General features: G+C 45.1%; 1 protein-coding gene across 1 annotated transcript; it reads left to right on the plus strand.

The window, feature by feature from the left end:
- The first annotated feature begins 3508 nt into the window (after positions 1 to 3508).
- Positions 3509 to 12708, plus strand: tubgcp2 (tubulin gamma complex component 2). Its single transcript, XM_086139706.1, has 18 exons — positions 3509 to 3583; positions 4480 to 4640; positions 4747 to 4875; positions 4976 to 5149; positions 6023 to 6182; positions 6282 to 6489; positions 6752 to 6951; positions 8164 to 8353; positions 8472 to 8617; positions 8749 to 8929; positions 9058 to 9238; positions 9493 to 9665; positions 9792 to 9920; positions 10000 to 10120; positions 10225 to 10368; positions 10797 to 10913; positions 11272 to 11435; positions 12030 to 12708. The coding sequence occupies exons 2-18, from the start codon at positions 4491 to 4493 to the stop codon at positions 12103 to 12105; spliced, it is 2643 nt and encodes an 880-aa protein (XP_085995832.1). The 5' UTR covers positions 3509 to 3583; positions 4480 to 4490; the 3' UTR covers positions 12106 to 12708.
- Positions 12709 to 12909: the final 201 nt, after the last annotated feature.

Raw genomic sequence — 12909 nt, forward strand, 5'->3', positions numbered from 1 at the left:
GGGGCGGCGGGCATCAGGGCGTTGCTGCCTCGCTGCGCTGCCGCCGTCGGAACCCTAAGACGCGGACTCGGTGACGGCAGGCCGCCCGGTGGTCGCAGCGTCGCCGTCGATCGACGCCCAGCAAGACGGATCGCTCATTCTCGTCTATTCAAATAATAATAATGATGATAATAAAAAACCTCAATCAGAAAGAGAGAGAGAGAGAGAGGGAAGGAGGGAAAGGGGGGGGGGAGCTAGTACTTCCGGGTTGTAACGTTATTACTGTTTACTTCCGGTGTGACGGCGGGTTTTCAAAATAAAGGTTTTGTTCATGATTTAAAATCCGGACAGGAAAAACGGTTTGCCAATGAAGATTATGATATTTATTTTATCACATATAAACAGAATATTCATAAATGAATATGTATGTATTTCTTATTCTCCACCCTTTTTTTACTGTTTACGCAATTTCCTACTATTATTTATTATAATAAGAATAAGAACAACTTTATTTATCCCGAAGGAAATTGTTGTGCCAGAGTGTCAAGTAAAACATAACAATAATAGATAATAGTAGAAAGGAGGGAGAATAAGAAATACAAATAAAATATAAAGTGTTAAAGTTAAGGCTATAAAGTGTTTTAAGGTCTTAAAAAGTACAAAGATTTGAATATTCCTCTCGGCTGAAAGAAGAGGAATTAAAAAGTCTGATTGTCTTATTGTTTAATTTACTTGAAACTCTGGCACAACAATTTCCTTCGGGATAAATAAAGTTGTTCTTATTCTTATTCTTATTCTTATATAATAAAGAAACACTGCACTTTAAACTCAGTGATTTTCATGCCATCTGTATCATAGATATAACTATGCACTGTGGAAATAACTTTATTTATTTTAAGTTTTATAAAAAACCTGTACATGGTCCGAGCCAGGAGCTCTCATTGTAAAATTTCACTGTGCCTGGACAATAACAATTAAAAATCTTGATGAGAATATTCACACATTCTCACATATATATATACTTTTTTTTCCAGCTAAGTGACTGATTATATGAAAGGCAGCGGTACAGTGTCCGACTAGTTTCTTCAGCAGGATGTTAGAGAGAGAAGAGAAGATGCCTGAAGAACAGAGATGAAGTCTGATGGTGCCCAATTTTAAGAATCAGGGAGATGTGAAGAAATTGCGGCAACTATAGAGGGATAAAGTTGATGAGCCATACAGTGAAGTTATGGGAAAGAGTAGTGGAAACTGGACTGACAGCAGAAGTCAGCCTTTGTGAACAGCAGTATGGCTTCATGCCTAGAAAGAATACTACAGATGCAGTATTTGCGTTGAGAATGCTAATAGAAAAGTACAGAGAAGGCCAGAGGGAGCTGCATTGTGTTTTTGTAGACCTAGAAAAAGCATATGACAGGGTGCCAAGAGAGGAGCTCTGGTATTGTATGAGGAAATTTAAGAGTGGCCAATAAGTTTTGTTAGACTGGTGCAGGACATGTATGCTCGCTGTGACAAAGTGGTGCGGTGTGCTGTAGGGGTAACAGAGAGGTTCAAGGTGGCGGTGGGACTCCATTAGGGATCAGCTCTGACCCCCTTCTTGTTTGCAGTGGTGATGGACAGGCTGACAGATGAGGTTAGACAGGAATCCCCATGGACCATGATGTTTGCGGATGACATTGTGATCTGCAGTGAGAGCAGAAAACGGGTAAACAGGTATGCACTGGAAAGGAGTGGAATGAAAGTAAGTCGCAGCAAGACAGAATATATGTGTGTGGATGAGAGGAACTTGGGTGGAACGGTGAGGCGACAAGGAGTGGAGATCGAGAAGCTGGAGGAGTTCAGGTACTTGGGGTCAACAGTCCAGAGCAACGGAGAGTGTGGAAAAGAGGTGAAGAGACGGGTCCAAGCAGGTTGGAATGGGTGGAGAAAAGTGTCAGGGGTACGAAGAAATAGAAGACAATCGGCCAGAAAGAAAGGAAAGGTGGAGACAGTGGTGAGACCAGCGATGCTGTATGGACTAAAAACAGTTACATATATACTAACACTACACACTCCATAAACTCTACATATATATATATATATAGATATAACTGGAATATTTTATTAAAACAATTTTAAATGATCATCTACTTAAACTCATAGGATGAGCTTGCGTACAAAATTAAAATGAAATTTTTGAAGATGATTTAAGAGGAATTCAAAATAGCTTTTGTGTAAATTCAGTAGATTAGGCAGCACTGAATGGGATAATCATCTGCATGTCATTAACACTGAACTGTTCCAACATGTATTACCGATGTCACGCTGAAAGTGCCGTTACGTTTTTCTAAAGTCACCAATTCAATGAAGGACTTGTTACTACCCACTTCTGGTTGCAAGAGATTAAAAGTGCAGTTGTTTCACACGCATAAGTCACTGAATCCATGTACAGCTAATCCCTGTGGTGACTCCAGCCGTGGGAATGCAATCCCACATTATCTCGGATCCCAGCAACGTTTAATAGGCCAGCATTCAAAGAAGGGAGTAATTTAGGCGTAGAAGTCTTCTTGTCACACTTAGTTTATTTAATTAAACAGTTGCAGAAAATCTTCTTCTTTCCTTTTGGCTGCTCCACAGCAAATCAATCTCCTCCATTCTCTGCATCCTCTTCTCACACACCAACTACCTTCATGATCTCTTTCACTGCTCAAAATCCATGAATCTTCTCTTTGGTCTTCTTCTAGACCTCCTGCCTGGCAGCATCCTTCTTCCCTATATATTCACCATCCCTCCTCTAAACCATCTCAGTCGGGCCTCTCTGACCTTCTCTCCTGAACATCTCACATGTGTTGTCCCTCTGATGGAGTCATTCCTGATCCTGTCCGTCTTCATGACTCCCAAAGAAAACCTCAGCATCTTCATCTCTGCTGCCTCCAGCTGTGCTCCCTGTCATTTCCTCAATGCCACTGTCTCTAACCCATACAGCATCGCTGGTCTAAGATCATTTAAGATAAAGTTTGTTGATCCCCACAGGGGAAATTTGTTTGTCACAGCAGCGTAAAAGTTATAATGTCTACAAAAGGAAATAAATATGATTATAAATAGAAAGGCGGAAGACAAAAAAAAAAAAAAAGACAGCAGACAACATCAGGGATGACAATGGGGAATATCAAGGAACAGTGAGGGTAAAAAATACACAACTAGAACTAAAAAACAATAAATATAGTACAAAAGTAGACAAACAAAAATAGGTAGGATGTGTGCGGGCTGGGACAAACAAGGATAAGAGTGTGAATATGATGTGAGGGGAAGGGTAGTAAGATTGTGAAATAAGTCTCATCCCTATCTTAGCTTTCAAGTTGTGGAAAATATACATATGAAACAAAGCGAATAAATAATGTGAGTATAATGTATGAGCAATAATGTGTTTATTTTTGTTATCCTTAAGTACATTGACCTGTCATTTCCAGTTAACCCATCAGGACCGTGGGTGTAATTCCCCAGACGGCCTGTAGGTGGCAGCACTGATCAGAAGCTGTCCGAAGCTACAACCACAGAAGAAGAATTTAACCAGGGCGCGTTTGTTGTGGATGAGGAGCCGCCGCTTTTCACCGGACACGACTGACAGGTAACTTTGCAGCCGCGGTCTTACGGTGAGAACCGACAGGTCGTCAAGCACTGGCCGTGTTTTTATTTCGTTTTCCATTTCCTGCAACCAAGTAGCCGACGTGCTTTCAACCCTAGCCTAGCTGACTGCCTGTTAGCTCGTTAGCAGCTAGCATGCAACTGTCCGGATCAGCCTCATCTGCGGCGAACCCTCGATAAACGTCGATTTTTTTTAAACTCGTTTTTAGTTTTAGGCCTTTTGCCAAATAATCCTTACACTTTTTAAGCCGCACTGTTAAAAAACAGCGTTGACAGTATGTGTTACTAACTAGTAATTACTAAGAGCCTTTGCTGTAATAAGTTAGCTGTCATTTGTGTACGCAGCCCCCTTACGATGAAATGGAAATATAAATATGTTGATTGTTTTCAGTGTTCAGAGGAAAAGCACAACTTTATGCAGATAAAGATGGAACCGAGTCTTTTCTCTGCTTAATAGATACTAAGTGTTTTCATGCACCGTTCAGGCTGCAGCCACTCATCAGCCTGCCCTACTTTAAATGCCTCCTTTAAACGATTTTGTTAACATAAACATCATTACAATCGAATTGATCTTGATCTGGCCCATGTTCATGCAAATGTTTTCTTCACAAAACCTCTAAATACGGCAATTTGTCTGTTCTCACATTTCCCCACTGTGAACCCATGTTCATATTTTCAGCACTTAAATTACGATAATCATCAGATGACTTTAAATACACGTCAATATATTGTCTAGCCTTACTTAAACACCTTTGCATTGAGGTGCAGTTCCATTTCTGCAAGCAGGACATGGATCTCCTTAAGTGCTGCGTCTCTTGCAACAACAACAACAACAACAACAACAACAACAAGCTCTCTCCTGCCTGCCTGTGATTCCAGTGCTCGGAGCCATGAGCGAGTTCAGGATTCACCACGACGTGAACGAGCTGCTCAGCCTGCTCCACGTCCGGGGAGGCGACGGTGCCGAGGGCTACATCGACCTGCTGCAGAAGCACCGGACGCCCTACGTCACCACCACCGTCTCTGCTCACAGCGCCAAGGTGGGTGGCGTTCGGGACTATTTCACGATGTTTTTTAAATTCCACTGTAGAAAACGTCACGGAGGACATGGTTGTGCTGAATATGCAGTGTGTGCTTTACCTCCAGGTCAAACTTGCGGAGTTCTCCAAGACGCCTGAGGATTTCCTGAGAAAATACGAGGAGCTGAAGTCCAAAAATGTCCGGAACCTGGACCCCCTGGTTTACCTGCTGTCCAGACTCTGCGAGGACAAAGAGGTGAGGGAGCTGCAGGCCTGTGTTGGTTCTCTCCCTCCCTCCTGCAGTACGGAGTGTTTTCATGGATCGTTACGTGTTTTTTCCGCCGCCGTGTTTGCAGACGCTGCAGTTCCTTCAGCAGAACGCCAAAGAGAGGTCGGAGTCTGCGAACGCCACCACCGTGGCGTCGGCCTCCTACAGCCTCCCTCCGACCAGCACCAAGATGTCCATGCAGGAACTCGACGAGCTGCGGAAGAAGCTCGGCAACGTGACGGCGAGTTCCAACGTCCCGCAGGTGAGGGAGTCTGGAGTATTTTATTTGAAAAACAACCTTTTTTCTTTACATTTTGTCATTAATTTAACTAAGTCGATAAATACCTTTGCTGTCGATTTAAGTTAGTCACCCGTTAAGTTAGACTTTCAGCCAGAATAAAAGGAAAGGTGTACAAGACAATGGTGAGACCAGCGATGATGTTTGGACTAGAAACTGTTCCAATGACCAAAAGACAGCAGGCAGAACTAGAGGTTGCAGAGATGAAGATGTTGAGGTTCTCTTTGGGAGTGACCAGGATGGAGAGGATCAGGAATGAGTCTATCAGAGGAACAGCACATGTTAGATGTTTTGCAGAGAAGGTCGGAGAAGCCAGACTGAGATGGTTGGGTCATGGACAGAGGAGAGATAGAGAATATATTGGTAGACGGATGCTGGAATTGGAGCTGCCAGGCAAGAGGTCTGGAGGAAGACCAAAGAGAAGATTTATGGACGTAGTGAGAGAAGATATGAAGGTAGTTGGTGTGAGAGAGGAGGATCCAGAGAATAGGGTGAGATGGAGAAAGTTGACTCGCTGTGGAGACACCTGAAGGGAAAATCTGAAAGAAGAAGAAGAAGAAGAAGACCCGTCCTTCAGTGACATTCCCAGACTGGCAATGAGGCATCTTTAATTCCACTGTGAAATGATTCCAGATAAGTGCAGGGGAGACTGGAATTTCAAAAAAAGAGCTGAAAATGGTTGGGAAATAAGCAGGAATTCACAGCGCGTTTGGTTTAAAAGCCTTGTGCTTAACTAGTGTCTGCAACGTGGTTCGAGGCATAAAAAAGATGATGAACTTGTATCACATACCTGTAAGAATCCACCGCTGAGGAAGGTCATGTCCGCCTCGTCCTCAGTCGGCCGAAGCCACCCGCAAGATGCTGAGGGACAAGCACAACAAGAAGAACCCGAGCCAGCCCAACCCGGTGTTCCCCAGCTGGGTGTACGACCGGCCGGCGCTCCTGGGAGACTTCATCACCAGCCCCTCCCCTGCGGCAGAGCCCGGCGTGGCCGTCGGTAACCACCCGGACTTCCAGACGGTGGATAAGATTTACATTACATTTTAAATAATTCCAATCGTGTGTGTGTGTGTGTGTGTGTGTGTGTGTGTGTCAGGTACGATGCCGCTGGCCGCTCAGGAACTAGCTCTGGTGGAAGACCTGCTATTCGTCCTGATCGGGGTGGACGGCAGGGACATCACGGCTCAGCCCGTCCTGGGAAGACAGAACCGCTCCTTCATCGTCGACGCCACGCTGGACATGTCCGTCAAAGAGCTGGTCAACAGGATCCTGCCGGTGGCGTCCTACTACTCCACCATCACACGGTGCGTCCGTGCAGATGTACAACCACATTACGGTGTTCCGGTCACAAAAAGAGGGTTTTAGTTTCTGACTTTTACAACTCAATCCGAGTATTAGGCCTCAGAGGGAAAAAATAAAGAGATCATTATGATCCATAATGTTATTTGAGTGGAATAAAACTAAATATTAGATTGTAATATGAGCAGATTAAACCAAAAGTGAATTTGATTTTTAATGTCTTATTTGCAGGCGCGTGACAGCTTCTACCGTTCTCTCCTCCCTCAGGTTCATCGAGGAGAAGTCCTCGTTCGAGTACGGCCAGGTGAACCACGCCCTGACGGCGGCCATGAGGACCCTGATGAAGGAGTACCTGATCCTGGTCACCCAGCTGGAGCACCTGCAGAGGCAGGGCCTGCTGTCCCTGCAGAAGCTCTGGTTTTACATCCAGCCCACCATGAGGACCATGGAGATACTGGCCTCCATAGGTACGACAATAAAAACAAAAGGAGTGAAAGATCGAGCGATAACATGTAGATGGAAACTATGATTATTCCCACATTTATTATCTTTTCCCCTAAATATAGCAGTGTAATGAAAATTCAGGAGAAGAAAGGAGCTTGATGCAAAATAATCAAGCCTGAATAGGAGCCATTTCCCATCTTGCCCACTAGGGAGCGATACTACTCAGAGTTAGATATGGAAGCAAAGAGCAGCAAAGTCAAGTTCTCCTCATGTTCTTGACCAGGGGTCGGCATCCATTCGGATCAGTTTCCCCAAAGTAAAGACAACACAACCCTTTTGAAATTTGAAATGAATTAATTTTTGCCTTCATGCTACGTATAAACAAAATGTGTTGCATTTTTTTTCCCAGTCACTGAGCCACTGCGGAGAAAACCAAATGACATTTCTGCATGCAACAAATCGTTTTGAACTCCAAAAAAAAAGACGTGGTTGAAGGTTACTTTTAAGCAAAATACTCAATGATTATTTGAGTCCTTGTGTTTAGGAGAGAAAAAAAAAGCTGAACGTAAATGATCAACTGACAGCAAACCAAAAACGCCGTCCTCTCTCTGTGTGCTGTCATTTTACTTTAGAGACAAAGCTATTCCAACATGTTTTATCTTCAAATTTACATTTTAAAAATGAGAAAACTAAAACAAAAGACATTTTAATTAAATACGCATTAATTACTTTCAAAATAACAATATTTTTCAAAAGCCACAGGGAGGTTGCGACCCTTGTTCTAGACGTACAGAGGAATGGAAGACGTTTCTAGCTTTCCCACGGTGATAATAGAGAGCACATAAGCAGTAAAGTGCACAAACAAACAAACAAACAAACAAACCTTAAACTATAGAGTATAAAGTGCACGCAGATACAATGGACCAGCACTGAAGTGAATGGATGAAGCCATTATAAAAATATATGTGTTTTGAATTTTAATATAGAGAGTATCAGCACAGTTATCTGTATATTTTCATGCAAAAGTGGTCAGTAAGTAATAGCAGGTGAGTATGAAGTGGATTTAAAAGCATAAAAAAGTCAGTCTCTAGTACATACTACAGTAGTGGCATGATGGATTTAATTGTAACCGTGAAGACGTGATCATTGGAACAAACGTGTCAGGAGCTTTGGTGAGGATTTAGGGTACTGGAATATTTCGCACCAAGAAATCCTAAAATATTGCTGTTTCTCAGCCTCCTCGGTGGAGAAGGGCGAGTGTATGGGCGGCGCCACCCTGAGCCTCCTGCACGACCGCACCTTCAACTACACGGGCGACAGCCAGGCCCAGGAGCTCTGCCTCTACCTCACCAAGGCTGCCAGCGTCCCGTACTTTGAGATCCTGGAGAAGTGGATCTACAGGGGGATCATCAGAGATCCGTACAGGTGCTGCCGCCGCCCATCGTCAGATTGAGAATGACTTACCGGGCTATTCACAACGCCGGACTGTTAGCAGCTCTGCGCTCACCGCTTCTGCCGTCTCTTGCGATTTGTTTCCCGGCAGCGAGTTCATGGTGGAGGAGCACGAGCTGCAGAAGGAGAAGATCCAGGAAGACTACAACGACAAATACTGGGACCAGAGATACACCATCGTGCAGCACCGGATCCCCTCGTTCCTGCAGAAAATGGCCGATAAAATCCTGAGCACAGGTTGAAGAAGATATCCAGTGATCTAGAACTTTACCCTGCAGCACTTTCTAAGCATTTCAAACAAAAAAAAAAAACTTTTTCTGCAAAGCGTGACGTCTCTGAGGACGCAGATTTGTGATGTCGCCTGTCAGGGAAGTACCTGAACGTGGTGCGGGAGTGTGGCCGAGACGTGACGTGTCCGGACGCCAAGGAGGTCCTGTACACCCTGAAGGAGCGAGCCTACGTGGAGCAGATAGAGAAGGCCTTCAACTACGCCAGCAAGGTGCTCCTGGACTTCCTGATGGAGGAGAAGGAGCTGGTGTCACGGCTCAGGTGAAGTCCGGGGGCGAGTCTCTTGGGTTGCTTATTAAAATCATCGTCCGGGTGCGAGAGATGGGAGTCAAACAGGGACAGATATTAACGTCAGGATCAATAATCTGATCTTCTGTGTGTGCGTTCAGATCCATCAAGCACTACTTCCTGATGGACAAAGGCGATTTCTTTGTGCACTTCATGGACCTGACGGAAGAGGAGCTGAAGAAGCCGGTGGACGACATCGTTCCCCCGAGGCTGGAGGCCCTGCTGGAGCTGGCCCTGCGGATGAGCACCGCCAACACCGACCCTTTCAAGGACGACCTCAAGGTCAGAAATATGAGGACCGCAGCACAAAACAGCGCTTCAGTCACTAAGTTCTGGACTATTAACTGAAATGATTTTTTTCTTGAGCGTACTGTTTATACACAACTTTCACATTCACACATGATCAAGTCACCTTTACGAGCAGCGACAAACGGCCTAAAATTGACAAGATGTCGCTGAGGAACTGCATGAAATCCGATATACATCTACGCTGAAAACGAGTCAGGTCATCGTCTTGGCCTTCCTTCCTCCCTCAGATCGACCTGATGCCTCACGACGTCATCACCCAGCTGCTGCGCGTCCTCGCCATCGAGACCAAGCAGGAGAAGGCCATCATCAACGCCGACGCCGCCGACACGGCGCTGAGCGGGCTGGAGGCCTTCTCCTTCGATTACATCGTCAAGTGGCCGCTGTCGCTCATCATCAACAGGTTCGCGGCTGTCGAACGATAACCGGATGACGCCTCCTCCGCATCTTTTGAATGATCGGTAAACTGTGAGTGGATGCATGCGGCGCATCCTGAAATCCTCTAAATCCCGTCCTGATGGTGTGGCAGGAAAGCACTGACGAGGTACCAGATGCTCTTCAGACACATGTTCTACTGCAAGCACGTGGAGCGGCTGCTGTGCAACGTGTGGATCAGCAACAAAGACTCCAAGCAGTACTCCCTGCACTCCGCCAAATGGTAAGAACGTCTGCGGCGCTCTTCGCGTCACACGCCCGCCCTCCGACGGATTGCTCACTCTCGCGCTCTTCGCCCGCAGGTTCGCCGCCGCCTTCGCCCTGCGACAGCGGATGCTCAATTTTGTGCAGAACATCCAGTACTACATGATGTTCGAGGTGATGGAGCCCACCTGGCACATCATGGAGACTAACCTCAAGACGGTCAGCGAACGCCTCACCAAACACGCTTTTGTTTGGGGTCATTAATGGCCGATTGTTTTAGCGACGTGGTCGGGTATTACCTGACGGGGCGTCTCCCTCTGCAGGCGTCCAACATCGACGACGTCCTCTGCCACCACACCAGCTTCCTGGACAACTGCCTGAAGGACTGCATGCTGACCAACCCCGAACTGCTCCGCATCTTCTCCAAGCTCATGTCCGTCTGCGTCATGTTCACCAACTGCATGCAGGTCTGCGTTTCTTTTAAGAGGAAAAAGAAAACTGGGAAAAGCGGTCATGCTAACACTGCAAGGAGAAGTTTAACACCTGCTGGTAACGTTTTTAAGACGTGATTTTGAAATCAGGCAATATTCACAACACCTATATCCTATCTGTGGGACTACTTTTAAAGAAATATCTTAAAGTTAACAATGATGGGATTTGAAGCCAGTTAGTTTTGCAGTAATACTTAGTATCAATAGATGTTTTCCGTTTTAGCTATATTTGTAATCTAGTCTTGGTCGCCTTCAATTCTGGTGTTTAACATTTAGTTTTCACATGCAGACACAAAATTCAGGCCGTATACTGCGAGTGAATACGGGCCTATTTTCCCCCCTGCTCTTTTGACGTCGGGCTTCTTCCCCTCTCCCCGGTCTTACATCTGGTTTCTGCATTTCAGCATTTCACGCAGAGCATGAGATTGGGGCGCCTCTCCCTGGAGCAGGGGACGATGGACGGACAGCCGGCCCCGAGCGAACTCGCCGCGGAAGCCGAGAAGAAGAGGATGACCACCAAGGTAAGCCTGGCCAAAGTCCGCCGGCAGCTGGATTCACTGACTGTTCAAAAAGGTCAGCTTGAACCGAAGGTTGCAAAAAAGGATGACAATGATGCAACTTGACTTGTAAATAACAGAAACACAGTAAACGCCACACTTGGGTCAATTACTGGTTTTTAAGTTGCGGTCACGAACTGCAGATGGGGAGGGGCGGTTAATGCCCACATCAGACTGTAAACAGATGACAGATAAAGTTAGAAGCTATAATGGGAAGCAAATAAAAATATACTTACAACCTCCATGCGTAGCTGCGGGGAGGGGGAGTCCTGCCCCCACGGCAATCCCTGTTTAATTTGCCCGTGGTGCGTCTCTGCCCCAGTTTTTATCGGAGCACGTGGACGCCCTGCAGTCGGACGCCGGCTTCGAAGCCACCATCGGCAAGTTTGACAACAACTTCAGCGTGCTGCTGCTGGACCTGCTGGACAAGCTGAGCATCTATAGCACCAACGACTGCGAGCACAGCATGATCAGCATCATCTACAGGTTAATACGCTGCGGCACCAAAAAGAAACAAATTAGACTCTGGTTTTTGGACCGGAGAACCAACATCCCACAGATTAGATTAACTTACTGACAGAGACCTGGCTGAGATCATTTCGGTTTAGTAATCCAATTAAATGCACAGCCGGAGGTCTGTAATCCCTAAATATGGGTTGTTAAAATGTCAGAGAGCATTAAAACAGCATGCTTGCTGATTTTCTAACCACTTGTCAAACCACTAGCCCTGTCTGTTTTTACCATTGACATTTACATAAACAACACACATGGCTAAGTGGTGGATTTTTTTTTTTTGTTAAGGATGAGTAATGTTATATTTCTCCGCAATTTTTCCATATTGTGTCAAACAGCATATGACATTGTGGAAGAATTGCATCCAACAATAAATAAGAACTTGATTTGTATTTTCTTGTATTGTACAAGAGAAAATGTCTGGTCAGTAGTTAAAAATCCTGATTGGGATGGAAAATAAATCCGCTTTTGTTTTCCCAGTTTTATTTTCACCGCGGGCCAAACCCTTAGGGAGACCGCAACCCTGCAAGACAAATTGATAATCCTCTGACTCTGATACGTTGGCAGGCTGGACTTCAATGGCTTCTACACAGAGCGTCTGGAGAGGATGGCCATCGAGCGGAGTCAGAAAGCGGCAGCGTAGCCGTTTCCCCTCAGCCAGCGAAACAACACAACCGTCTCACGCATCTGCCCCAAATAACCCGTTCTGAAATTTACCAGAGCCTGGCGGATTCTGGACTCTTGGGATCCGATCATAATACTTGGGAGAAAAAGAAAAACCATAACATTTCTCCGGAGAAAATATGCCAGATTGGAGTTGGAGATGAAAATCTGGAATAGCTTATTTTATACATCCTGACATCGATTTCACAAGACCACCTTAAACCAAATATCAGTGTTTACACCATGCTAGTGCCCAGCTGGGAATGTAGCAGCTTTTCAACCGATCAGATCTTTGATAGATGAAACATAGAAGAGTTAGGTTTTGATGCCGTGATACTGATCTATCTGAAACGCTGATATGGGCTGACTAAAATATCAGTTGGGTTGTAGTTGATACTGAAGCGTGTATTATTGTGTGAATATGTACGAAATCTTTTGTTTGCTTGTCATTTCGGCGCCCCCTATGTAAATACGCAAATGTTTGAGCCTGGAAACCGTTGTACGTCGTAACCCACACGGGTGACGTATTCAGCTTGTACATGACCACATGTTTTCTGTGCATTTCATTAAAATAATAAACAAATGTCAAGCAATACATGTCAACTGTAGCTTATATTTTTAAAATTTGAATGCAACTGATCAGATACATACCTATTTGGAGTTTTCCAAATACAGTTAGCATTGACTGGTACAATGTAGTTTTGGACTACTTGTTAATTTTAACTTGATCCTTAAATGTTTAAATTAAGGATCTGTTAAAAGGGCATTTCATCTATATTCAATG

Source organism: Fistularia commersonii, chromosome 32 (assembly GCF_037954325.1).
Source record: "Fistularia commersonii isolate RoL2024-O1a breed Wild chromosome 32, RoL_Fcom_v1.0, whole genome shotgun sequence".
NCBI classification, from domain to species: Eukaryota; Metazoa; Chordata; class Actinopteri; order Syngnathiformes; family Fistulariidae; genus Fistularia; species Fistularia commersonii.

Bases quoted from the DNA above. Each gene is read 5' to 3' on its own strand.
- tubgcp2 (XM_086139706.1), top strand. From the start codon at position 4,491: ATGAGCGAGTTCAGGATTCACCACGACGTGAACGAGCTGCTCAGCCTG. The intron at 4,641-4,746 runs GTGGGTGGCGTT...CTTTACCTCCAG, and splicing joins TCTCTGCTCACAGCGCCAAG to GTCAAACTTGCGGAGTTCTC. The intron at 8,618-8,748 runs GTTGAAGAAGAT...GTCGCCTGTCAG, and splicing joins CGATAAAATCCTGAGCACAG to GGAAGTACCTGAACGTGGTG.